The 27,595-nt window shown below is 49.6% G+C and overlaps 2 protein-coding genes across 3 annotated transcripts in view; one reads left to right on the top strand and one right to left on the bottom strand.

Annotated features, from left to right (window-relative positions):
* Positions 1-18,026, top strand: part of MSH2 (mutS homolog 2) — a 107,317-nt gene extending 89,291 nt beyond the window's left edge. For both annotated transcript variants that reach the window (XM_055377842.2, XM_055377843.2), the window contains one exon: positions 17,895-18,026. In XM_055377842.2, the coding sequence (XP_055233817.2) occupies positions 17,895-18,026 (132 nt within the window). The remainder of the gene's footprint in view (positions 1-17,894) is intronic.
* Positions 14,881-27,595, bottom strand: part of KCNK12 (potassium two pore domain channel subfamily K member 12) — a 62,391-nt gene continuing 49,676 nt past the window's right edge. The window contains exon 2 of the mRNA XM_004029202.5: positions 14,881-27,410. Coding sequence (XP_004029251.1) covers positions 26,509-27,410 — 902 coding nt within the window. The 3' untranslated portion in view covers positions 14,881-26,508. The remainder of the gene's footprint in view (positions 27,411-27,595) is intronic.

The raw sequence follows: 27,595 nt of genomic DNA, 5'->3' as shown, positions 1-27,595 counted from the left end.
GTTCGTGAGCACTCTACCTGCATGTTTTTGGGTACTTGGTAAGCCCGGCATCACAATCTCCCCTGGAGCTAGTCCCATGGTGACACCTGCCCAGATTCTGTGGTCACCAGAGGTTTCAGGTGATGGTTCAGAGAGGGCACCGTTTCCTGGGAGCTTTGGGGACTTGGCAATTCATGGGCTTTATATTCTCTTGTATATCCCACCTGGGCCCTGGAAGCCCAGTAGCTAAGTGAGGAGAGGCACAACCTCCTGGCCTGAAGGTGAGTTGCTTCTATTCCACATACAGGCTTTCCTCTCCCTGGTAGCTCTCCTGGAGCTTCCAGATCCCTGCCACCCTGTCCCCCTATTCACCCCAATGATACAGGCAGCCCGAGGGCTGAGTTCTGTGACAGCACCCTCACCACTTCAAATATGCTGACATCGGTTCTTCAGGCCTGGGCCACTCACTGAGCAATTTGATCTTCCGTTTATGCCTCTGCCCAGCTGTGTCCTGATCGGTGGCTCTGGCCTGCTCTCTTCTTGTCCTGGCTTCAGCTCTTCCCCCTGCCTCTGGCCAGCCGAGCTTCAACAGCCAGAGCACCAGCTCCTGCACAGGTTGAGGCTCAAGCCGTGGCAGGGCCCCTTCCCCAAGCAGTCTTCATCTCATGTAGCTGTGACAGTCCTTGGATGATCCGAGCTGGGAGGGGCTTCAAACAACTGTATCAAGTTCAAACCCTTGATTTAAATGTGAGGAAACCACCAACCCAAAGCCACACAGGTAGTGTGAGGTGGCCATTGCCAGGAAAGGAGGGATGAGCAGTTGTGTGCCCCATCCTGAGTGTCTCTGGCAGCTGGACTGGATGACCACCACTAAGCCTTCCACAAACTCAAATCTGCTTTGACAGTGAGGAGATACCTGATGTCTTGTTTGTTCCCCAGTCCCTCCCTGTCTTTGCTGGTTGCTGCTGCTACCAATCACGTGGCCCGTTGTCCTGGCCACAGAAGTGGACCAATGACCCAAGCCATGTCATCAGCTTTAGATTCTGGGAACGAGAAGCTCTCCTTCCTCCATGATTATTGAGCTTGTATGTTGCTATAGCCGTCTGTGGGCATACCCCACCTCTACTTCTCATCTTTGTGTACCCCACCCAGTCATCCCAGGGAGCCTATCAGCAGTGGGAAAGAATGAGATCAACATAGACGAACTATTCCATGTTGATGGGGAAAGGGGCATGGTGGAGCAAAAGTGAGCTGAGCACATTATTGGAGTCCTTGGGCTACGTCAGGGAGTCTCTAGGTCACTAAGCAAACCAGTTCCTTTTTGGCTTAAGCTGCTCTCTTATTCTCCTACACCAACTGGGTATCCAACAATGCAACCCAATCCTGACAATAACTATCTGGACAGCATAGGTTAAGGGCTTGGTCCCACAAGACTGTCCCCACTTCAGACATCAGCTGCAAAGAAGGTGCCCAGGCTACCCACATTTCTGCCCAATTGACTATAAATTTGGGGGTTCCCACCAGCCCTCTTCATGTTTGATAATTTGCTAGAACAACTCACCAAACTCAGGAAAGCACTTTACTTTTATTGGTTTATTATAAAGGCTAAAACTCAGGAACAGCCAAATGGAAGAGTTGCATAGGGCAAGGTATGGGGGTGGGAGTAGGGGTGGGTCAGAACTACCATGTCTTCTTGGGATGCATCACCCTCCCAGCACCTTGACATGCTCAGCAACCTGTAAGCTCCCTGAAACTCTTTGCTTGGGATTTTTTTTTTTTTTTTTTAGATTCCATTAAGTAGGCATGATTGATGAAATCACTGGCCATTAGTGATTGAACTCACACTCCAGGCTAGGTGTGGTGGCTCCCACGTGTAATCCCAGAACTTTGGGAGGCTAAGGCAGGAGGATTGCTTGAGGTCAGGAGTTTGAGACCAGGCTAGCCAACATAGCAAGACCTGATCTTGACAAAAAAAAAAAAAAAAAAAAATTAACCAGTCATGGTGATGCAAACCTGTGGTCTCAGCTACCTGGGAGGCGGAGGTGGGAGGAGCCAAGGAGGTTGTTCTCTCTTGAGATTGGAGGGTGGGGCTGAAAATTCCAGCCCTCTACACGTAGGGTTAGTTCTGGCTACCAAACCCTGTCTTGAAGCTATCTAGGGTCACCTCATTAGCATAAACTCAAGTATAGTTGAAAGGGGCTCATTATAAATAAGAAAATACACTTCCATCATTCAGGAAATTCTCAGGGTTTTAGGAGGTCTGTGCTAGGAAATGGAGACCAACACCAAACAAATTTTATATACCAGAAATACTATAAGTGCAGTTTCTGTTGCCTGTGACCAAAGGGTCCCTGGATGGTTCAGGCACTGATGGAGCCAGAATGAAAACCCATGACAACCAACTCCTAATGGGCCTCATGTTCTGTGAACTACTCAGATTCCAAATGCATCAAAGACACCACTGTTGAAGGCAAGTCTGATTGTTTTGTGGGCTCATGCAGACCATAAATGTAGCCTTGCACGCGTGGGTTTGATCGAAGTGAGGTTCTATCAGTAACATGCGACTATGCCTCTTTCACAGGTTGTTGCTTCAAAGAGAAAAATAACCACTTCTGTGCTGTTCTGTGTGTATGGCATCCAGCATGGGTGCTCAAGTAGAATGAAATAAATTCACCCAAGGGTCCCTACTCTGCCTCTGCACCTCAGACCTTTAACCTCATTTGTAGAAGGAGGGTGACAATCAAATCGATGTAATTTACCTATCTACTAATAATCAGAACTCTTGCTTTCAGGTGAGAGAAATGCAACCCATACCACCTTCTACCCTAAGAACCATCTGAGGTTAGGGGTGCTGATCCCAGGCCCAGCTGGGTTCTAAAACTGGAGGGGGGCATGTGGCCTCATCCTCCCTGGCTTCCTCTCTCATCCTGAGTGTCATCTTTGTCTTTCGGTTCCTTCATGTGACAGGGGACGTGGCCACTGAAAGCAATAGGGTCAGATCCTTGCAGTATTTTCTTTTTCTTTTCTTTTTTTTCTTTTTTTTTTTTTGAGATGGAGTCTCACACTGTCACCTGGGCTGGAGTGCAGTGGCACGATCTCGGCTCACTGCAACCTCCGCCTCCCGAGTTCACATGATTCTCCTGCCTCAGCCTCCCGAGTAGCTGGGATTACAGGCACACACCACCACGCCCGGCTAATTTTTTTTTTTTTTTTTGGTTTTTTTTTCTGGGACAGTCTTGCTCTGTAGCCTCGGCTGGAGTGCAGTGGTGCGATCTTGGCTCACTGCAACCTCTGCCTCCCGGGTTCAAATAATTCTCCTGCCTCAGCCTCCTGAGTAGCTGGGATTACATGCGACTGCCACCATGCCTGGCTAATTTTTGTACTTTTAGTAGAGACGGGGTTTCGCCATGTTGGCCAGGATGGTCTCAAACTCCTGACCTCAGGTGATCTGCCCACCTTGGCCTTTCAAAGTGCTGGGATTACAGGCATGAGCCCCTGCGTCTGGCCCTTACAGTATTTTCTCAGAGGGAAAGAAGGCCTCTGTCTTCAGGGGCCGCCTTAGATCCCAGAAGGATTCTGACACCTGGACCAGAAGCAGAGACCGCCAGGGCAACTCTACCCGAACCAAGAGGAAGTGGGGACAGATACTCTCCTTTGACCAAAACTTTAATGAGGCTCGTCTGAGACCTTCCTGACCAGGCCCAGCCTATGTCCTTGCAGAATTCAGTTTGAGCAAGAATCCTGCCAAGTCAGGGTAGGGAAACGCCCCCAGCCTTGGTATCTGACCACTGTCTACATCTTATCAGCCTGATCTGCCTTCAGCAAGAGTCATATTGGGTTGGTCTAACAGGATTCCCCTCTCCCCGATGTTTTCTCTGTTATTTTCCATTCACTGACCTCCACCCTGCTCCATGGCTGCAAGTCCCCACTTGCCCATGCTGTAGTCAGAATCGAGTGCAATCTCTCCCCACAACTGCAAGACCACACTGCAGTGCAGCTTGTTCCTCTGACCATGGCTCCCCTTGTGTAGTCTGCCTTACTATCCATAACAAGTGTCATGAATAATTTTTTCTTTAACAATACCCCCCTCCCCCCTGGGCACAGTGGCTCACACCTGTAATCCCAGAACTTTGGGAGACTGAGGCAGGAAGATCACTTGAGCCCAGGAGCTCAAGAACAGCCCAGGCAACATAGTGAAACCCTCTACAAAAAATGCAAAAATTAATGGGGTGTGGTGGTGTGTACCTGTAGTCCCAGCTACTCGGGAGGCTGAGGTAGGAGGATCACCTAAGCCCAGAAATTTGAGGCTGCAGTGAGCTGTGATCATGCCACTGCACTCCAGCCTGGGTGACAGAGTGAGACCCTGTCTCAAACAAAAACAATAAAATAAAATATCCCCCTCCAAAAAAGTGAAGGGTTGACAGTCTGAGGAAAACAGCTTGTGTCTGCACATATATATTTTTTTTAGGTAGAGTCTCACTCTGTTGCCCAGGCTGGAGGGCAATGGCATGATCTTGGCTCACTGCAACCTTTGCCTCCTGGTTCAAGTGATTCTCCTGCCTCAGCTTCCCAAGTAGCTGGAACTACGGGGTACATGCCACCACACTGGCTAATTTTTGTATTTTTAGTAGAGATGGGATTTCACCATGTTGGCCAGGCTGGTCTTGAACTCCTGACCTCAGGTGATCCACCCATCTCAGCCTCCCAAAGTGCTGGGGTTACAGGTATGAGCCACCACACTCAGCCATCTGCACATTTCTTTATAGGAGACTTGTGAGGATTCTAGGAGAGAGGGCATGAGGAAAGCTGAGCACAGTGTCCGGCTCCCAGCAAATCCTCAACCAATGTCAGTTGCTGCCACAATGATGATGGCAGTGGTGATGAGGAGGGGAGGTGGGATGGGGAGTCGGGAGTTAATGTGCCCTGTGCTTTGATGAGGGCGGCCAGCGTGTAGCCCAGTGGAACTGCACTCCGGCCTGCAAGCTGCTACATGCCAGGGTGTGTGTGGTTTGTCTGCTCAGAGGGGTGCCTTGTTCTACTTCATGCTAAGGCACTGCAGGAGCTCTCAATGGTCCTGGGAAAAAGAGGATCTCCTTGTACTAAGGTATGAAGAGCTAAGTTCTTTTGCTCATCAAAGGCCAGAAGTGGGGAAATGATTTTAATGTCTTGTAAGAGATTGCTGAATTGGAGCACAATTTGCAACTGATGGTGTAGTGAAATGAGAAAGGTTTTGGAAAATCATTTCCAAGGCCCCAGAAGCTGCTGAGCCTGGATGACTTTCAAACTGGCCCAATTGTCCTATAGAACTGATGTTTACTGTTTTTTTGTTTTTGTGTTTGTTTTTTTTTGGGTAGACGTAGAAATGGAGCCTCCTGCTCTGAAAGGTTGAAACTTAACATTTGTCTTATCTGAGTTCCTTCCTCAGGAAACTGACCCTCAGGCCTGGCAGATGTTATTAGGAACTGAAACTTACCAGATCACCACATCAGGGCAATGAGATGCCAGACCCCTCACGCATCATGATTGCCTAAGCAACCATCTGTTGTTTGACCAACTCGTTTTCCTTACTTCTCCCTAATTCCTGTTTTCCCACATGTAGTTACAATTCTTCCCTGCCATATGAACTCCTAAATTCAGCTGGTCCAGCTGATCAATTTGAGACTGATCTCCCATCTCCTCGGCTGCAGCACCCAAATAAAGCCTTCTTCCCTAGCAATGTTCCTTGTCTCAGAGATCAGCTTTCTGTGGGGTGAGCAGCAGGACCTAGACTGAAACCTTGGTGTTTCGGCAACAGAATCAGCCCCAGGCATCAGAGGCAGTGGGCGCCTAACAATATTCTGTTGTTTTGAGCTTGGGGATCCAGGCAGATCCTTTGCCTCCTGAACTCGGCTGAGGGAGGCTCTGCTGAGTGAGGATGGCAAACATCTCTCAGAAGGGAACTAAAATCTATTGCACACTTGGTTTGTGGTCTACACTCTGCATGGATGATCTAATTTCATCTGTACACAACCGGTAATGCTCACAGACAAGAACAAGGAGGCTAAGAAAAGGAAAGTTATTCACTCAAGGACACTGAGTGGATGGAAGGAAGGAGGACTGGCTTCCACTGTGCCTCCTCACCTCCTGGGAGTGGCTCACAGAACAGTCACGATCACTGTCACTCTGGCACTCAGACAAGCTGGTTGTGTAGGCAAGGTGTGTAAAGTCCTCACTTACAGCCAAGTAAGATAATACACAGAGATGTATGTATGTATGTATTTATTTATTTATTTTGAGACAGTCTCCTCTGTCATCCAGGCTGGAGTGCAGTGGTGCAGTCATGGCTCACTGCAGCCTCGTCCTCCCAGGCCCGAGCAATCCTCCTGCGTCATCCCCCCAAGTAGCTCGGACTACAGGCACATGCCACCATATCCAGCTAATTTTTTATTTTTCATTTTTAACTTTTTTTTCGGAGATGGAGTCTTGCTCTGTCACCAGACTGGAGTGCAGTGGTGTGATCTCAGCTCACTGCAACCTCCACCTCCCGGGTTCAAGCAATTCTCCTGCCTCAGCCTCCCAAGTAGCTGGGACTACAGGCGTGCACCACCTTGCCTGGCTAATTTTTGTATTTTTAGTAGAGATCGGGTTTCACTGTGTTAGCCAGGCTGGTCTCAAACTCCTGACCTCAGGCAATCCACCTGCCTCAACCTCCCAAAGTGCTGGAATTACAGGCATAAGCCACTGTGCCCGGCCTATTTTTCTATTTTTATTTCTTTTGAGATGGAGTCTTGCTCTGTTGCCCAGGCTGTTTGCTCTGTTGCCCAGGCTGGAGTGCAGTGGCACGGTCTCGACTCACTGCCACCTCTGCCTCCTGGGTTCATGTGATTCTCCTGCCTCAGCCTCCTGAATAGCTGGGCCTACAGGCATGTGCCACCATGCCTGTCTAATTTTTGTATTTTTCATAGAGACGGGGTTTTGCCATGTTGGCCAGGCTGGTCTCAAACTCCTGGACTCAAGTGATCCTCCTACCTTGACCTCCCAAAGTTCAGGGAGTACAGGTGTGAGCCACTGTGCCCTGCCTACACAGAGATTTAGAAAGCTAAAGGGACTCACCCAAACTCACACACTTGAGAAGTGGCAGAGTTGGGTCTTCTGTCTCTAAATCTACTACACCAAACAACTCAACTGGCAGCATTTTCTCAGCAACATCTTTGCAGGAACCTTGTGGTCAATTCCTCCTTGCAGGGGTGAGTGGCAGCCTGCAGAGAGTTCTGTGAGTCAAGTGTTTCAACATATGGATGGATTGTTGTTGTTTACTGTGGCAACAAAAGGTGTGAGATTTTTGTCTTTCATCAGCTACAAACTACACTGTTGGTCAGGCACTTTTACTGGGAGATGTTTTTCCCCCGATTCTTCCTGGGGTGACTTGAAATGTGGGCAGGATCCAGGAGGTGGAGAGAGAGGGGTCTTTGAAGGGGTGGAGGTGGGCTGCTGACACTGAAGAGCTCTCAGCTGATTGACTCACCTGCACATGACTGTGTAGGGAATGTCTGGCCCAAGGAGGCTTCCTGTAATGTATCTATCATCTCTTCATTTAGCTCATTTTTTGGGTTTCAGAATCCCTCATGGAAGGTCCAGTTAAAATCTTGGAAGAAACCTGGGCTCTGCAGATTGTCCTCAGTGGAGCAACTAAGAGCTGAATACAGTAAAATGAAAGGCAAGACAAAGTCATTTCCTGGGTTAGGATAATTAGAATTTGAGTCACCTTCCTGTGTAAAAGGAAACAAACATTCTGATGGTCTTCATCAGGGAAAGAGAAATGTTTTATCAAATAAAGTGTAATCCTGGCAGTTGGCTTCAACTGAGGCTTGAAGAGTGTCCCGGGGTGTTTAATCTTCTGACATTTTCCCTGTACCTCTTTTATGACACTTTTCACTTTTTGCCAGGTTATTTATATCATAGCCTTTATAGTTAATTTTTGCTTCTAGATTATATATTTCCACTTCTGTGGACAACTTGCAGCAGTTTGTGCATAGTATGTATTCAAAAAATGAAAAAATATAAATACATGGATGAATTACTGAATGGATGGATAGGTGAGTGAATGGATGGATGAGTGGATGGATGGATGGATAAATGGATGGATGGATGGATGAGTGGATGGATGGATGGATGAGTGGATGGATGGATGGATGGATGGATGGATGGATGGATGAATGGATGGATGGATGGATGGATGGATGGATAAATGGATGGATGGATGGATGGATGAGTGGATGGGTGGATGGATGGACGGATGAGTGGATGGATGGACAGATGGATGGATGGGCCCTGGTAGTCATGTTCACATAAGAAAGGTTGAACTTGTGGGAGAGGAGGCAAAAAGAGGAAGTGATAGTCATTGAATGTGTGTGCTAGACAGTATGTCTGGCACTTTATAATCATTTTAGTTAATCCTCACAACAATGCAATAAGGTAGATTGCTTGTTTCCCCATTTCAAGATGTTGAAACTGATTCTCAGAGAGGTTAAAGAATTTGCTTAATGGGACCCTCATCTGGATCAGTCTGAAAAGAAAGAACTACCAGACTCTTAAAGTCAGCCTAGCACCAAGTAGACACTAAAACATTGATTTTTGTGATGTTGTTTCCCAGAAACATTGAGGCAGAAAGCATGTGGATGCAGGATTAAAGTGGAACAGGCTTGGCCATGACTGAGCATCTGCAGGAGGAGCTGAGGAAAGAGCTGGCCGCCTCAAGGCCTGGGTGACTCAACTGTCAGCCTCCAAAGCTCATTCCCCTCCCTCATTGGAGAGGAGTTTGAGGACAGTTGTGGTTGAACCCCCAGCAAAACTATTACAAAACGCCGTGTGCTGGGGCAGGTGGGGCCTAGGCCAAGGCCATTTGGCCCTGCCTGCTGTGGCCCTTCTCCCCTCCCATGTCTTCCAGCCTTGCCTCCCCCACAGGCTGCAGATGACACCCTTCACAATGCTTATTCTGGAGTGTAAGAGCTGAGAGCAGGAGCTACCTGGGGGTTGAGGGGTGGGCAGGCTTTAGAGAAGGGGAGAGAAGAGGCCTCATTGTGGGAGCTGGGGGCTCCCAGGAGCCACATTTGCCAGGCTTGGCTTCAAGCTGACATCACTATCAGAGAAGACAGGTCTGGGGAATGAGAGGGCCCAGGAGTTCAGGAGCCCAAACTGTCATTCAGTTTTGGAAGCCGAATCCCCAGCACAATTGTGGTCCACCTTGCTGGCAGCATCCTGGTTCCCAAAGCCTGTCAGCCCAGGGCTGCGGGCCTCTCTCTCACAAAGCCTTGTCTAGGTGACTTGGGAGGTGAGGCCCCTGTTGGTCAGCCCTGTTCCTGATGGAACAAGCCACCCTAACTGCTCTGTCCTCTCAGGTCAGGCTTCTGACAAGCCACAATGTGGGTGAGCCTTTGTGCACTGCCTGCCCACCTCTCACCAGGAGCCCTCTCTCCCCATGGCCTCGAGGTACCAGTGAGGCTTATTTCTGTCTCAGCCTGGCCATAAGCAGCCCTCTGCAAGAGTTCCGTTACCAGTCATTTGCATTGTAGTATAAGTGGAAACCACAGAATCGCCTTCCTCCCCAGTTATTTATACTTCAAGTCATATTGTAGAGAGAAAATTTCTGTCAGCAAAAATCTCAGGAATCCTCCTCATTTCTATTTGTATGGCTTTCAATCGTTGACATGATTTTTTCACATATGTCATCTTCTGGGGATGGATTCGTATAACCCTGCTTCACTTGCTTCCCTGTGGGAGGCTCACTTGCTTCTCGACAGGCTCTGGAAGAACTAGGCAGTCTGATACCTGGTTGTGCAAGAACCCTTGAGGGGGCCTTGGAGTGGGTGCTTGGGCCCTGGAACTCATGCCTAAGATGGAGGGCTGAGATTGCCCCTTCCCATCCACCAGGGAGTTGACAAAGTGGAGAAGAAACTTCTTGTGAGCTTGCGATGACTTGTGGCACTTGCATCGGACCTTGAAGTTCCCTGGGGAGAGGCACTCTTGGGTATGACACTGTATAGTGCCACCTGATTGCCATTTGACCCAGTTTGGCCCTGGATCCTTGAGCAAGAGGGCTGGAAAGAAAGACAGCCAGGCCCACTTTTTGGGACACTATTAGGGGCTGTAGCAGTGGTGGGGAGAGAATTCCCTCAACCCCCAAAAGAGCTGAAAATGAGACACGCGTGGAGGGGTGAAAGTGGAGTGTGGTCAACAGTGTGGTTACAGAGATGTGTGCCGGGGCCACTCCCACTCACCAGGGAGACTCATGAAGCAGAAGGGATGGGGCACAATGTGGCTTCCATAGGCACACCAAGCCACCTGGAGAGCGCATCAGCCCCTTGGGTACCCCCAAGAGGAAGGAGGTTGGGTCTTTGGGTCTGGGAACTTTGGTGCTTGTTCTGCTAGGAAGGGCAGGGAGTCAAGACCAGCTGTGTCTTCCACTGCTCTTCTTGTCCACTTTGGTTACTGGCCTCTGTTGGCATGAACTGGGGAGGCAGAGGCTACCTACAGACGAGGAACTGTGTGGAGTGTGAGTGTATGCAGTAAAGGGTTAGCTTAGCTGACTTGAGGTACTCACACCCGTATTCCGAAGAAAAGACTGGCCCTCAGCCTGAGCCTCAGAAATAATCTCTAAGCCCTTAGAATACCCTGCTTTGTATTCAAAGAGTATCTTTGAATGCTGAACTTAGAACCACTCTAGAAAATGTATGCTAACAATGTGATTTATGATGAACACTTGTCTTTGTTCCCCTAGGGCCCTGGGCCACATTGTATCAGTTTGAGCCCTAGAGGGACAGAGAATGAGAAACTAAGATCAGTCATGCAGGTGCTCCAGGCCTATGTGACCAACCACCAATAAAAACCCTGAACATCAAGGCTCAAGTGAGCAATACAGCTGGTCCCAACTTACAATGGTTCAACTTGTGAGTTTTGCACTCTACAATGGGTTTATTGGGACATAACCCAGTGGAGGAGGATCTGTACTTCATTCACATGTGTTGTCACATCATTACTGGGAGAATTAAGCACTGTCCATGTGAATCCACTGGGAGAGGATAACTGGAAGCTTGCACCTGGCTTCTCCTGGATTCTGCTCTGTACGCCTTTTTCCCTTGTTAATTTTAATCTGTATTCTTTCACTGTAGTAATCTACAACTATAAGCAGAATAGCTTTTCTGAGTTCTGTGAGTCTTTCTAGTGAATCATTGAATCCAAGGTGGTCTTGGGGACCTCTAACAAAAGATGTCTGGACCTGAACTTCCTGTTGTTTCAAAGATCCTACAGCAGGCTGTCTTACCAACTTTCAGCATCAAGAAGCTGGTGGGGAGTGGGTTAGTTTAAAAATGAAACTGGGGAGAGAGATGAAGCGGAGGGAAGATGCCCTGAAGTCTCACCTTATAGGCAGCCTCCGATTCACTTGAGGGTTTTTCCTTGAATACTTTCTGGGTACAAGTATTTGAGACAGGTGATGTGCTGGTCACTTTATTCTCAGCTGCCTGTGGCCTAGCCCTAACATGGGCACTGGAAACAATGGGGGTAGGGGTTGATGATGGAGAAATGGGGAGTAAAGGGATTTAAAACTTTAAAAAACTGAGCTGTTTCCATGATTTGTCTCTTGATTCTCACAAAACCTTTATGAAATATGTGCTGACATTTTAAGCTCCACTTATAGTAAGAAAAGCAATCTTCAACAAGGTGATGACTTGTCCAAGGGAAGACATGGTCGCCCTTGTTCTTTGGGAGATTTTGTGCTCCCAGGGGAAAGCATAAGCCCTCAGGAGGCATGATGAGAACAGCTATAGAGCAGCAAGTGAACAGCTGTGTATCAGTCAGGATAGGCAAGGCTAAGCTGCAGTAATAAATAATCCCCGGATCTCAGTGGTGGAACATTGAGGAGGTTTATTTCTTCTTTATACAAATATACTGTGGATCAGGATGACTCTCCAGGCAACTGTCTGTGGGACTGTCCAGGTGGGCTTGGATCACCTGGTGTTGGGCCTTGAAGTCGGTAATGGAGAGGACATGTTAGAAGAGAAGGAACTTACAAGCAGTGGGAGTGCAGCGCCCTTTTGTGGGTAGGGGTCAAGGCAATGCTTTCCATGGCTATGACTTGGCGTAGTGGAAAAAGTCAAGCAGTCTTCACTTTTTGCTGTGGTCCCAGCAAATCTGCTTCCAATCCAGGCTTCTCCCATATAAAAAGCCTCCTTTGTGTACAGTGAGTGAACTAGAACAGGGAGGAGATGCCAGTGGAGCTTGGCTTGTTCCTTCTGTGGCCAGCTGGCTTGTTTTACCACTGCCTTTGGGGGACAGTGGCAGCTGTGGCAAATCTCTCTGGAGTTTTTCTAGTGGGAGCGAAGCACCTAAAGCACATGGGTGCAGGAGCAGCCAGGCCTGCACCCATAGACATGGTACAGAGAGGAGCAGGGGAAGCCCACTGCCTGCAGACTTCAGGAGGAGAGAGGTAGGGGTGGTGCAGGGGAGAGGGCCTTAATGCCTTCAGGGAAAGGAGTCAAAGAGGAATACCCAGGAGACAACTAGACTTTAGAATTCTTGGGGCCAGAAACTTGATTACACCTCTAGTGCTTTCTTTTAGATTTCTTTCTCTCTTTTTCTTTCTTTCTTTCTTTTTCTTTCTTTCTTTCTTTTCTTTTCTTTCTTTCTTTCTTTCTTTCCTTTCTTTCTGTCTGTCTGTCTGTCTGTCTTTCTTTTCTTTATTCTTTCTTTCTTTCTCTCTCTCTGTCTCTTTCTTTTCTTTTCTTTTCTTAAGACTGGGTCTCGCAGCTGGGCACAGTGGCTCATACCTGTAATCCCAGCACTTTAGGAGGCTGAGGTGGGTGGATCACATGAGGCCAGGAGTTCAAGACCAGGCTGGGCAACACTGTGAAACCCATCTCTACTAAAAACACAAAAATTAGCCAGGCATGGTGGCAGATGCCTGTAATCCCAGCTACTCAGGAGGCTGAGGCAGGAGAATCGCTTGAACCCCGCAGGTGGAGGTTGCAGTGAGCCGAGATTGCACTACTGCACTCTAGCCTGGGTAACAGAACAAGACTCTATCTCAAAAAGAAAAAAAAAAAAAAAAAGATACCGGGTCTTGCTCTGTGTCCTAGGCTGGAGTACCATGGTGTGATCATGGCTCACTGCAGCCTCCACCTCCCGGGTTCAAGCAATTCTCCTGTCTCAGCCTCCCAAGTGAGTACCTGGGACCACAGGCATGTGCCACCATGCCTGGCTAATTTTTAAATTTTTTGTAGAGATGAGGTCTTGATACGTTGTCCAGGCTGGTCTTGAACTCCTGGGCCCAAGCAGTCCTCCCACTTCGGCCTCCTGAAGTGCTGGGGGTACAGGCGTGAGCCTCTGCCTGGCCAGCCTCCAGTGCTTTTGCATCCTTCCTGTTAACTTGTGTAGGAATAAAACATTGTCAGAATAAGATTTTTTTCCTTTTTATTGTTTCGATTTTTTAGCCAATGAGAAGGAAAATTCCTTATTAGGGAGGGCGAGGGTGAGGGTATGTGGGGTGGGGAGAAGCGAACGTTCCAAGTTTCTAAAACAGCGACTCTCTCTTGGACTCTCTAGCCAGTAGAAACCTCCCTCCCACTCTCTTGCCCCAAGATCTGGTGCTTAGAAGAGAATCAAGGGAAGTTGGAACCCAGAAGAGGGAGACAGATTGAGGGACTGCTGTGAAATGTTGGGGTGTTTGGTGAATAATATTAGAAGTTGGGCTGGCAGAGGCCCTGTCACATAAACATTAAATCAACACTGGAGACTGAGCATTTGTTGGAAATGTAAGCGGGAATGGCAGAAAACTTGTTTTTAAGGGAAAGCATGTTACGGCTTATGTTCAGCCTCCATCCTCTGAAGGCAAAAGTTAGCAAAGTTGATGTATGGCGTTGCTTTTTCTGGGAACTTTATCTCGTTTAGTGGGGTTCCCATCTCTGTCTCCCAGGAGCCAAGACTTTCCCCTCCCTCTGCTCCAGCAGAAGCCAGTCTCAGGCAAGGCTCACTGTACCTCATTTACACTTTGGTGTGAATATGTTATTGTACCCTCTCTCCTGGAGGTGTCTGCATTCCAAGACTGAACTTTTCTGTGAAAGTTACTGTCACTGTGAAAGGCAGTTCAGCCCCCAGGAATTGAAAAAGGAAATCATTTTGGGTAAAGGGACAGTTAGTCCAGATTTTTTCAGTTGCAAGTAAACCTAACTCAGCCAGTAGGCAAAGGGGGAAATTGCTGGTTTGAACTGGTGGGAAGAAAGCTGAGGAAACTCCTACACTTGGGGGAAGAACTGCAGGTGCCTGGCTGCAGGGAACGCAGCGGGGGCTCAGGACCAGGCAGATGCCCTGCCTCTGCTTCCCTTGGCACAGTGGCCTCCTTCTCCCTTCAAGTAGGCAGATGCTGCCTGTGGCAGAGGACAGCAGCTGATTGGCAGCCCAGCAGGGAGGATGTGGTAGACAGGCACTGAGCATCTCTTCTACCCTCCTTCTAGAGGGCTATCCTGTACTGTTGAGGCTAAAAGACTGAAAACCACATTTCCCAGCCTCTCTTGCAGCTACCAATCTGGATGAGATTTAGATTCTACACATTAGATGCACTTTAGCAAGATTTTCAAAAGCAGATTGGAGAAGGAGCCCATGCTTCTGCTGGTTTTTTTTGCTGGCAAGTGAGGGGTTCTGTTTTTCCTGGAGTGACTTTATCATGGTGGCATCTGAAAAAGGCTATTTCTTGATCAGAGAGACAGCAACCCCCTCAGTGACCTAGTTCTGTGGGTGTGTCTCTCCTGAGAGTCAATCCCAGAGCTCAAATTAGAGCTCAACCCTAGAGTCTCTTCAGGCTTCCCAGGGGTGGGGGTGCATTTAACAGTCCAAGTTAAAGAGAAAATAAAGGCCATTAAAGACCAAACATTGAGCACTGAGTGAAAAAGTTTTATTGCCAAACAGGAAACCTGATTCAGGCCAGGGTCTTGGAAGGTTGTTCAGGATGAGATGGGGGAGGAGAAATGGGGTAGGTCTTTGAAAACCAACAGATTGCAAATTCTCTGTCCCATAGCAGGAAACCACAGTCTCTGAGTGATGTCAGCTGGCTGCCAACACGTCAGTTGTATCAGCATTAGCTGCCTGGAGGTGGCCTGCTGTGTGCAGATGGTACCTGGTGCAGGATTGCGGTGTCCAGGTGTCTCTCCTTAGCACATAAGACCCTGTCCGAGGACTGTGGCATGACGTGCTGGAGTCACGATTCTGTCACCCAGTCAGGTCGTGTCAGAGAGCTAGGTGGCCAGGTTGGAGTTGATTGCCAATGATAGGTCTTTTTCTGCTTAAATCAGCTGGACTGGATTCTATTGCATTAACTTGACCCTGACTCATGCCGCCAGGCCTAATTTATAAACCAAGACAAGAAAGGGCTACTCCACCCCCTCCAATCTGTGTAAGGCCAGGGGACTTCCCCCCCACTCCCCAACCTGAGGCATGCACCCTCCCTTAGATCAATGGCTGTATCTCTGAGAATGCGGAACCATGATTAATCCAGCCTTGATGGGGAGGCAGCAGGAACTGTAGGCATTCTCACTTCACACCCATCCCAATCCCCTCCCCCTTGCTGTCCTCTTGTACAGAGGACTGAAAGCACAACACTGTCTCCCTCCCTCCCTTATAGGTGGTGACAATCATGTGACTCTCTTCTGGTCAATGAGATGCAGCAGAAAAGTCCTAGGGAGGTCTAGGAAAAGTCCTGTTGGGAGAGAACATTTTTTACCTTCTCCCTGCTACTTCTTGCTACTAGTAACATGGTTGTGAGCCTTGGAGGGGTAGCTACCATCTGGCACCTGGGGTGGCAAGCCAACATGGAAAGGATGGCAGAGCGGGAAGGAGGAGCCAGCCTTACCGATGGCATCACTGTCACTGCGCTAGCCCCAGACCACCTGCTCCAGAGTTCTGGTTATGGTAATGAAATAAACCTTGATTTTTATTCCTTAAAAGTACCCTTCAATGGGTTTTCTGTTCATTACAGTTGAATGCTTTCATAACTGATACAGGAGGGACCCTGTGATTGGCAGTTCCACTAGACTGCATGGAGATGGGTGGAGTTATCTAAAAGAACAGAGATAGTGTCCCTAGAAGAAGGGGACAGGAAAGCATCCTGGGTACACAAAAGTCAAGGCTCCAGTATCTGCCTTGGGGGCCATCTCAACACCCCTACACTCTCACCGCACGTAGTTGGTCAGCTATGAATATGACCAACTCTCGTCGTTTATCTCTATTCAGTGGAACACAGCAGCACTGTGACCTGCCCACGAGAAGAAGGATTTTTAGAACTTATCTTAGAGCAATTTTAGGTAGAGGAGCAGACAAGATGGCGTACGGGAGAAACAGATCTATTAACCCTGGTATTAATATTAACTGGCTGCCCAGAATAAATGAAGAATAGCTTGTTCTTTGCCAGGCTGAAGATAGAAAAGGAATGAAGGGCCGGAGAAGTAGAGCTGGGTGAAGCACAGAGCAGCCTAGTGCTTGGCATGGGACTCAGATCTGAAGCAGCCTCTCCAGGACTTCTCTGAGCCTGCTCCTGGTGGTATGACTGTGATATCCCTGCTTCTATAGTTGCCAACCAACATGTCCTAGCTCCTAGACCATAGAGGGCCGGATTCATGTCTCATTGACTGTGTAATCTCTGTGTGGCCCAGTACAGAGCATGCACACAGTAGGTTCTCACATATGTTTGTTGAGTGAATGAACACAATACCAAACGAATGGACAGGACAGAGCTGTGGGCTAGCAGGAAGGACATCTGGCTTTTGCTTGAATTAGCTAGTGAATTGCTGTGTGGCCTCCTTACTGAGCCTCATTTCCCTCTGTCTGCAGAGTCAAGCAAATCTTCCATTTTTTGTTCCCCTGCTGCCAGAGCATGGCAGAGTAAATGTGTGAGTTGAAGGGAGCAACCTCATGAGGTGTTGCTTTGTGTCTTAATTACAGCCATTTGTGGAATTAGGCTTTTAATATAAATATGTGTGTGCCTGCGCCTGCATATATGTATTTGGACCAATGCTCTCATGTGTGCAAATACATGTCTTCCAAAGAAATCTGTCCAGAGCCCCAGCATCTGTGGTGTCTGTGGTGGGAGGGGCTTCCCTATTACAGAGAGATGCCCACAGTGCATGACGTTACCCGCACAGGTGTGACATCACAGGGTAACCAAATGCTTTTGCCCTGGGGGTGGGAGAGGGATGGGTGCACGGTGAACAGCAGGTGGGGGTCTTTCCATAGGGGATGAGGAAGACAAGGCCACTTGGAGGCAGAGGAGACCACAGTGGGGCATGATGGTTGGGGAAGGCCTTTTACTTCTGCCCCTTAAGGATGCCCTGGAGTTCAGGCTTTGGGATCCCAGAGCTCTCATTAGAGCAGCCCTGTGTTGTAGACTTTTCTGCAGTGACAGAAATGTTCTATATCTGTGCTATCCAATATGGTAGCCACAAGTTACATGTGGCTATTGAACACTTGAAATGGGGTTAGTGCAATTGACGAGCTGAAAATTTAATTTAAATTCACTTACATTTAAATAGCTGTGTGTGGCTTGTGGCTGCCTATTGGACTGTGCAGTTCTGGAGAATGGTACTTTACTTGTCCTTGGGGAAGCAGAAACAAATGAAAACGAGGATCTGGAGCTCATGAAGGTTCTCATGGGGTGGGGTATGTGTGTTGAAGCTGCACCTTCAGCAGGAACCTGGCCAGTCCTTAGTGGAGGACATTTCTTTCCATCCTGCATCCAGATGGCTGGGCCTGCTCCTCCCAGTCCATGGAGAAAAAAGAATTGAACAAACTGTCTAAGCTGGGTCAGGTACTCTGCAGATGTTTGCTGAGTATCGTTCTTGATGGAAATCCCCGTGGAACTTCTACATTTTCTCCTCTCTTCTCCTTCCTTTCAGAACCTCAGAGTGACAGAGCCAAAAGACCAGTGCCTCATTTTGCTGACATGGAAAAGGAAACTTCGTGGGGGAAAGAGATCTGCTTGCAGTCGGCCAGAGAGACAGAACCGGGGCAGCGGTGAGCTCTCATGACCTGGTGTCTGTTGCCTTCTGGTTAAGTTTTTCATTTGTAATTCTACAAACATCCCTTCTGTAAACATTTCCCTCAAAATGGAGTAGGAAGCTCTCAAAAATGGACCAGAAAGGGGTCAGGAATATAACTTTCTCTGCCCAGATTCCAGGACTTACAGTGAGAAAGTGCCTTCTGGGAACTTCACAATGGCTAAAGTGTGCTAATGGGATGATGTACCCTTGTACACCCACTGCCTCTGAACTCTGCTCTGCATTGCTGAGCAAACTACATTTTCCAGAACTCCTTGTTGGATTCCTTCCAAACAGGTTTACCACTGGGAGAGCCTGTTGGTGGGGGAGGGCAGGAAGAGGGAGGAAAGAGGAAGGAACTCACTTCCTGTTTCCAGCTGAAGTCTAAATCAATCCACTATCAACAGGTAGCTATCATACTACCCTCATTGTCACCCCTCAGAGGTCCCACTGCAGCTGCATAATGTCCCCTCAGTGGCCTGAACATGAGATGAACAACACTCTTCTTGGGAGTACCAGCCTTGCTTGGTACATGGCCACTTTTCCTGATTATCTTGCAGCTATATTAGGTCATGTGACAAAGTTCTGGCCAGTGGCAAGGGAACACAAGTGATATGTACAGATAGAAGTGCCTGATACTACATAGATTATGCTTGCACTCACTCTTAAGAGAGAGACATGAACTTTTACCGACGGAAGCCAGTATTATTTTGAACCTCTGTTAGAGTGGCTTGAATCTGTATCCTAACTTGTATCCCTAATGTGTGACCCATGAAAATTAGCCAGGCAGCACCAGTTCCAAAGAAGCTCACACTCCCCTGTGGCTGCTTCTGCCAAGGTCACTGATATTTCCCTTTGCTAAATCTTGTGGGTGTTTTCTTCAGTCCTTGTCTTAATCACTCAGTGGCACTTGGCACTCATTCCTTCTTGAAACCCTTGTTTCCCTTGGCTTTGTGGCATCCCATGCTCTTGGTTTTCTCCCACATCTCTGATCCTCTTTCCTTAGTCTTTTTTCTTCTTCCTCCTGTCCCTTAAATGCTGGTTGTGATCCTCTTTTTATCTCATTCTACACACTCACAGCCTGAGTAATTCACACCGTCTTGATGCTGAGAACTTCCAAAATGTTGGTCTAGCCTGGGTCATTGTTATGAGCTCTAGACTCACAAGGGCAATTGCTTGGTGGGAGCCCCTCCCCCATGGTTATCTCATGGGTCCCTCAAGTCCAACTTCTCCTTCACTGAACTCATGACCTCTTCTGTTCCTCCTCCTGGGTTCCCAGGCTCAGTGGTGGCACCACTGTCTACCTGGCTGCTTAGCCTGAGACCTGGCTCCATCCCAATTCCTCTCTCTCAGTCTTATCATCCCCATCCAGGCAAATCATTGATTCTGTGGACCTACTCTTTCGGGTGTCCCTCAAATCTCTGCACGTCTCTCTGTTCTCACTAGCACTACCTTGGTCCACCCTGCCATCTGCTTTCCTCCTCCACTCCTGCATTCTGAGTCATTTTCGGCAGCACACGCATCCTTAAAACCCCTCCACTGGCTTGCCAGTGTCCTCAGGATTAGGCGAAAAGTCTTTGCTTTGTTTTACAAGGCCCTTCGCTATCTGGCCCCCCCATTACCTCCCTTGCTCTGCATGCTCCAGTCCTGCAGAACTACACACAGTTCCCCCAACAAGCCCCTGCTCTGTTCTTCCCACACACTGCTCCTCTGCCTGGGCCACTCTTCCTGCTCCTTGTCAGCAGGCTTGCTGCTCTCAGGCTCAGCATGGACAGCTGCTTCTGAGAGCCTTCTCTGCCTACCCAGGCTGGGTGGCTGCCTCTCTTTGGTGTGCCCATGGCAGCCCAGAATGCCTGGTGGACAGGGAGCCCTCAGCAGGCCATACTGCAGCGCCCTGCCCCCATCAGCCTCCAGGAGCCTGGAGTCCAGGGACATCAAGGGCGGTCCTGTCTTTCTCACCCTTGTCTCTCCAGCCCCTAACACAGGGGATGCCTGACCCCAAACTAGACGAGTTGCTTGACCTCTCTGACCCAAGACAAAATGGGAGGAAAGTGCTAAATTTCCAAGATTGGCCAGGGGATTAAATAAGATAAATATGCAAGTCTCTTATCTGGGGGTCTGGCTTGGTAAATATAAAGTTCTTTTTTCTTTTCTTCCTTTTTCTTTTTTTTTTTCTTTCTTTTTGAGACAGGGTCTTACTCTGTCATCAAGGCTAGAGTGCAGTGGCATGTTCATGGCTCAATGAAACATCGACTTCCTGGGCTCAGGCGATCCTCCCACCTCAGCCCCCTGAGTCTCTTGGACTACAGGCGTGCACCACCATGACTGGCTAATTTTTTGTATTTTTAGTAAAGACAGGGTTTCGACATATTGCCTAGGCTGGTCTCGAACTCCTAGGCTAAAGTGATCCACTTGTCTCAGCCTCCCAAAGTGCTGGGATTATAGACATGAGCCACCATGCCCAGCTGAAAGTTCCTTTTTAAAATCTGCTTGTTAGATACACTCATAGAAAGGTAACTGGCCACAGAAGGGAGAGGAATGGCAGTCCATCCAGGGATCACTGGAGTGTCATATGAAATGTTATAAGAATCACAAGCCTTAGAACTTGAAAGGAACCCAAGGATCATCTAGGCTACTTCATGCAGGTAAAACAGCCACCTGTGCCCATCGCATAGCTGGGGCACAGCTGGAGACCCCAACAGAGAGGAGAGCTGATGGGTGACCAGAAATCAGGCCTCTCCACCACGGCAGCCTAGCTAATGGGTCTTGGCTGGAAGCTAACAGGAAGGCCTCTTTCCAGAAACACTGTAAGCCAGTGTTTCTCAGATTGCTGGGTGTAATTCATAGGCAGATCATGAAATCAGTTTAATAGCTTTGACCAGCATTAACCCATTTATGCCTAGCGTTCCCTTATTGGAACACTAAGTCTGTGAGAGTTATTTACATCCTACTGCTTAAGGTCATCGCCAAGATCTGATTTTTTACACAAAAAATTTGCAACCTCCAGCATAAATGGGTTAAAACAAGACAAAACAAAACAATACCAGAATGAAAAATAGTGCATGATCTGTACAGTATAGTTGTAGAAAACTTCTTGTTTTATCATTTGATGTCATGAAAGCCCCTGCTGTAGTTAAAAGATGGAGCTTGTGCTTCTGAGTGGTCATGCTCAACAGGGTGGGGAGCCCAGGGGAGTGGGGAGTGATCGTATAGACAGAGGTGGGTGGGGCCAGTGTGAGCCTGATGGTCAGTTACTTCTCATTTCTAGGGAAAATTGAAGGAAAAGAAGGAGGGGGATGTAGAGGGGAGAGAAGGCCTCAGTAGAGTTTGCACTATTATTAGGGCAAGTAAGCTGCTTCTGAAAAGAAGGGGTTTGCAAAGCCAACCCGGGCAAAAGCAATCTGCTGGAAGAACTTCATCCCCAGCTGACACTGTGGGAAGGACCCCATGCAGAAGCAATAGGGCAGCCTGGTCCCATATCCTCATGAAATGCCTCTTATAATTGTGACATCTTGCAATTGTGGAGGACTTTACACTTTTCGGAGTTCCTAGCCCCTCATTTATTTCTCGTAAGACCGCTGGGAGGTGGGGGGATGGTATCATCATCCCACTTTAGAGATGGGGAAACAGGATCAGAGTGAGCTAAATGACTGCCAGATCCAAAACTAGAATTCAGACCTCCTAGTTTCTAAGTGGACGCTTTTTCTACACCACCATAATGTGAGTGTTCTGTGTTTACAGGGTGTATTCAAGTCCATGACTGCTCATTAGAATCCCCCCAAAAAATTCCAGGGCTGGCCTGAGTTGCTCCTTAGACCAATGAAATCAGACTCCTGGGAGTACGGCCCGGGCCTCGGGATCCTTTAAAGCTCCATTTGGAGAGCCTCGGGCACAGCCAGGTTGGGTCCATCTCCCAGTCCCCCAGCCTTGGCCCAGCCTGGCCAAGCTGCCCAGGAGGTCCCTTGGTGCCCTGGGCTCTGTTTCACTGTTGTTTTGTAGAGCAACTTCCCAGTGATGCTGCCACTGGGCCCCATCCTAACAGCTGAAGTCCCCCGGGCCCTCCTGAGAGGAGGTGTGAACTGGAAGATGGGGAGGCAGGCGGCTCTGACAGACAGAAAGCAAACAGCTCAGAGGGGTGGCAGGCTGCATTTTATTCATCATTAATTTAAACACCCTTCAAGTCCTCTCTTGGAATGCTGCTCAGAAAAATAGATGTATTGTTTGAGAAACCCTGCAGGCTTGTCCCGCATGCTCTAGCCCCCTCCTGAGAGAACAGATAGCATAAAAAATGATTTGTAAAGCAAGGGGGAGCTTCCTTAGGGAAGAAGGGGAAGGGGAAGAGGGTTTGGGGCCAGGTCCGAGTGCAGAAATCCTCAATGCATGAGACTAGCGTGGAAGGTGTAGCAATTGTGCTCTGGGGTGCCTGAAAGTGCCAGAGCTGCTTCAGGGGCAAGAGTCCAGGCCCCAAGTCCATGCTGATGAGCCCACCCTGGGGGTCAGGAATGGCCTTAGCAGGCCCTTCCTCCCTCCCTCTCCACCCTACAAAGTGAGGAGCCTTCAGAGTCACCACGAGCACATTATACAACAATACAAGAACCCTGCAACAGATAAAGCCCCAGCGCCTCTTCTGGACTCAGAAGTGCCCTAGGCTGGCTGTCTGGCTGAGCTTTCCAGACAGTGTGCATGTGGAATTGTGCTTTTTGTTTTTTAAGAATGTAAAAAGTTACAGTAAGATCGAACCACAGGGCCCATCGCTCCTATGGTCTCTGCCTGACTGGGCTGCCGTCTGCCTCAGTTCCCCAGAAGCTTCTCCTTTGGCCATGAGGGCTCAGTCACCCCTCACCCCAGAGCCCACAGGAAGAGGGGGTCTGCTGGGAGGCCTGTCTGAAGGACGGAGGATCCTGGGTCAATTTAGCAGCTATTTTTCCAGGGTTTGGCTTGGGTTTGGATGCTGGCTTCTGTGTGAAACCTGAATACATGCAAATTGTACATAAAACTCCCCCAAGGCAGAGAGGGATTTTTCCAGGCCCTGGTACATCTCTAGAGAGTTAAAAATGGGAAATCTTCTTAAAGTGGCCCAGACTGAGACTTTTCCTTGGGGAAAAGGGTTAGTAGCTCTTTGTAAGGCTGGTGTGTATGTGTGTGTGTATATATATATATACATATATGCATGATGCTGTGCAAATGCCCAGGGCTGTCTGGCATTTTCCACAAAATGAGAGCCTGAGATTGCCTAAGCCTTCTGATGCCTTCTCCAGGCCTGGAGGCACTGCTTCATTCAGAGGACACAAAGGCCTGACCACCTGGCTTTAGCAAGCTAGGACACCCAGGGTGGCTTCTTTACCTTTCTGCTCAGCTCTGAGAAGGCTGCTAGCCAAGACTCTGGATTCTCTGTGGCCACAGCCATATGGTGAGGGCCTCTTGGAGTTCATTCAAACTTTAAGGGAGCCCCACAGCACCGGCATGATGGGTAAGTCCAGGCCTAAGGTTAGGAAGCAACTCCTGGAGCGTGAGGAAATTGTAGGCTACAGTGAGCTACCAGTGGTGGGCAAACTGGAGACCCCCAAGACAGTGAGAGAGGCCACAGCATCTGAGGGAATGGAGCTCTTTCTTGGCCTGAGGTTCAGAAGAACCTGCACCAAAGAAAGGCATCCCTATCAATGTCACTGTTCCTGAAATGATGGGAGAACCACATCCCTGCTTCAGGGAAGCAGTCCCTGGCGTCTGGGGCGCTAAGCCCTTTGGCCTGAGATGAAGGATGATGGTGTGATGTATCATGGCAGTGTGACTGAGACTGGATTGGGGGATGGGGACAGGGGAACATAGGCAAAAATACACATGTGCCACTGGATCCTGAGCTGCCATTGTACCTTGGAGGACTGGCGTTTCTCTGGGAAGTTGGGAGGTGGGAAGAGGAAGGGTCTTATTTTCCTGCCCCTTGAAACCGTGCTTACGATTCCTTTAGAAGATTGCTCAAGCTGCCTCTAATTGCCTCTTTCCAAAACCAAAGCATAGGAAAACAAGTAAAAACAGCTGAGGCTGCAGCATAAGCAACTTAGGATAGAGTCTAGGAAGCACCGCCAACAGAGAAGACTGCCAAGAAACGTTTTGAGTTTTTCTTCTCTGGAGGTGGGTCCTGGTTCCTCCCATGGAGACCAGGATTCTGTGTAGTCCTGCATGCTGGGCGGGGGATTGCCTGGAGGTTTCTTTAGACCTGTCTAGCTCACACAGTCTTGATGCCTGGGTTTTAGGCTGCTGTACTGTTGCTGGGGCTCACTTCCTGTGGGTAGGCTGTTATTTTGCCCGCAGATCAAGTCCTCACTGTCTAGATGCCTCTATCATGGGGATCTCTTCTTCCCTCTCTGGATGGCTCTGATCCCCAGGTTATTTCCTGTTGCCTAGGTAACACCTCTAATTGGATGCCTTTTAATCGTTCACTTTTTTAAAGGGATAAATGTGGATTTTATTTCCAGGTCCTGTCAGAGGGCCCTGCCCTAGAGAACACGTGCGCCCCTGCGTGGGCAATCCCTTCACTGTGACCGCAACCATGGCTTGGATGGGGGGCACTCACTGGGCTGGCCTGACAGTCACAGTGAATCCTGAAAGCATGGTTTTCACAGGAACCCACCTTCAGGATTAGCAAGACTGACCTCTCTCCTGGCCAGCGCTGCTTCACTGGCTTCACCCCAGATTAGGGCCTGTGTTTAAAAACCAATCCCAACTCAAATCAGTAATTACCCAAAATAGCTGGAGAGTCACTGAGATCTCAGGTAAGCTTTCCCTTCCTGCCATGAACTAGAAGGGGAAAGAAGAGTTTGACATTCAAGTTTGACTCTAATGCTGGGTGCGTGAGCGCATGCGTGCATGTTTGTGTGTGTGTGTGTGTTCCAGGCACATTTGCCAGGGAGAGAGATTTCACAGCATGGCTCGAGCTGGAGGCGGTGAGGCGGTGCTTTTCTAAGACTTCCTATCAGAAGCTGTGCATACTGGTGGGTCACGCCGTGCCTGTATAAACTCTGGCACCTGTCCTTGCCCTCATCATATATGAGAAAAATGGGCAGAGAGAGTGTTCGTTTACACCCCCAGACCACCATCCTTTCAATGAAGCCTGGGTATCTGGCCTTCCTCCAGGTCAGGGACCCCCTATGCTGCAGAAGGCAAGTCTGGGAGAATCTGTCCCTCAGCCTGAGAGCAAAACTGTAATCCTAACATTACTTCCATCCACCAGTTTCACCAGCTACCTCCCTCCTGCCTTCCTCTGCCTCCAATAGGCTGTGCATGGAGAAGACAAATCCTCTTGATAAACAATATTTAGAAAGGGATTCTATCTTTCCTGACCCCAAACACATCATGGCCTCTGGAGCCAAATACCCTGACATTTGCAAGATGGCTTCTTTTGGGTTCCTGGTGCTGCAGGCCCTGGTTCCCAAGGACGCAGCTGGCAGAGGTGCCTCCTTCAGAGGAGGAGGAGGAGAAGCTGGAGGGCTGCGCCCGGCAACCCCATGATCTCTTAAAGGGGGAAAAGTTGAACTGATCAACAGTAGTTAAGAAAAAAAAAAAATCCACACCAACAAATAAATATCTTGTCTGAGAAGACTCAGATATTCCTGGTTAATATTGAAAAGCACTGCTGTGGATGAGCTTGTGAAAGAAAGGACGGTTGGGGGATTCAAGATCTGCCGATCCGAGCCTGGAGATCAGCCAGCTAAAAGCCCAGCAGGGCTCCTGCAGCCTCAGCGCTCCTCTCCTCACAGGTGCCCTGGACCGCCCACCATTAGAAGTAGCTGCCCTGTGCCCTGTGCTAAATGGACTAACTCTGAGCTGAGAAAGGCCGGCTAAGCCCCTCACCACTGCAATTTCCAAATCTGGGGGAAATGCCACAGTCCGCAAGTTGGTGCTATGTTTCATCTCATTGCATAATACTACACCATTCTGTGTGTAGTGGCTGTTCTATATATATACATCGGGAGGCAACATATGGCTGTCCCAACCCCCACCTGTCAAAACTGTGACTATATCACTTCTGACGACCAGAAGGAAGCTGCTAGGCTGGGCCAGGATTCTAAATGCTGAGGAGGTAATTCAGAGCCACGAAAAGTTGCACCATATGCTTTGGGGTTGCCGGCTGCTTCTGTGCATGGGGACGGGGTTTAGTGCCAGTCTGCAAAACCCTCCTCGCTGCGGTATGCCCTGGGTGTGGGCCTGGGGGGCCACGTTTTCTCTCCCTGAAGGAGAATCTGCTGGGGGCCACGGTTCTCCAAGAGGGGACTCACAAGGAACACAGGCGTCCCCAAAACCTGCCCTTGATAACATCAGGCCTGGCCAAATAGTATTTCTTTAAAAAAATTTTTTTTGTTTCATTTTATTGGATAAAGATTAAGAAAGCGCCAGCAGTGACTGAGAGAAGAGAAGCAAACCACGCCCGGCGGCCCCGCGGCCTGGAGAGGGTCCCCGGCGCGGGCGGACGGGCGGTCTACCTGGAGGCGCTGGTCTCGGCCAGCCGGTTGTTCATGATGCCCAGCGCGCCCACGCCGCCCGAGAAGCCGTTCTGGCGCGTGTTGACGCACACGCTGCGCGGGTAGCCGTTGGCCGTCTCCGACAGCTGCTTCTGCAGCAGCGCCAGCGACACCTTGTTGGAGGCCGTGAGGTCGCGCATGGAGATGAGCTCGCCCGAGAGGCGGCGGCCCTCGGCGTCGCTGTCGCGGGCCGCGGGGTCGGCGCCGAGCGCGGCCAGGCGGCGGCGCAGCCGGGAGCCCGGGGTGATGGCATTGCGCCGGGCCAGGGGCGCGCCAGGAGCCGGGCAGCAGCGCGCGCAGCAGCGGCAGCTCAGCTTGCGCAGCATCCAGTTGAGCACCTGCTTGATGAGGATGGAGATGACGTTGAAGAGCGAGTAAATGCAGCACACGCCGAGCAGGATGAAGAGGAAGTTGCCCAGGCGGTAGAGCCCCTGGTTCCGGTAGGCGGCGTGCTGGCTGCTCACCAGGTCCCCGAAGCCGATGGTGCTGAAGGTGACGAAGCAGAAGTAGAGCGAGTCCACGTAGTCCCAGCCCTCCACGCTGGTGTACATGGCCGAGGCGCAGCAGGACAGCAGCACGGCGAACAGGCCCAGGATGAGCAGCACGTGGTACACCGAGGGCTTCCAGCCCGCTAGGCTGTCGGCCTCCGAGAGCGCGGAGCCGCGGCGGAAGGTGGCGGGCAGCAGGCCGCTGCGGCGCAGCTGGCGCTCCCGGCAGGCGCGCATGATGAAGGCCAGCAGCGAGATGATGCGCTCCAGGAAGAGGTTGAAGAACAGGATGGTCCCAGCGCAGCCGAACAGCCCGTAGGCGATGAGGAAGGCCTTCCCGCCCACCGTCGCGGGGGTGGTCATGCCGAAACCTGTGGAGACAGGGCAGGGTCAGCGCGGTCCTGGCCGCGCAGGTGGTCCTCACTGGGCGAGGGTGGGGGGTGTGGGGGCGGGGGCATGCAGGTGCTTGCGCGGCTCCTATCTCGAGTGGCACCACTCAGGTGGAGGAAAAACAGCACTTAGTCATTTATCTCCCTTGGTGGCACTTAATAGGGTT

The sequence above is a fragment of the Gorilla gorilla genome, chromosome 12, assembly GCF_029281585.2.
Source record: "Gorilla gorilla gorilla isolate KB3781 chromosome 12, NHGRI_mGorGor1-v2.1_pri, whole genome shotgun sequence".
Taxonomy (NCBI): domain Eukaryota; kingdom Metazoa; phylum Chordata; class Mammalia; order Primates; family Hominidae; genus Gorilla; species Gorilla gorilla.
The sequence above is the reverse complement of the archived record's forward strand: the minus strand, read 5'-3'. Positions and strand labels throughout refer to the sequence as shown.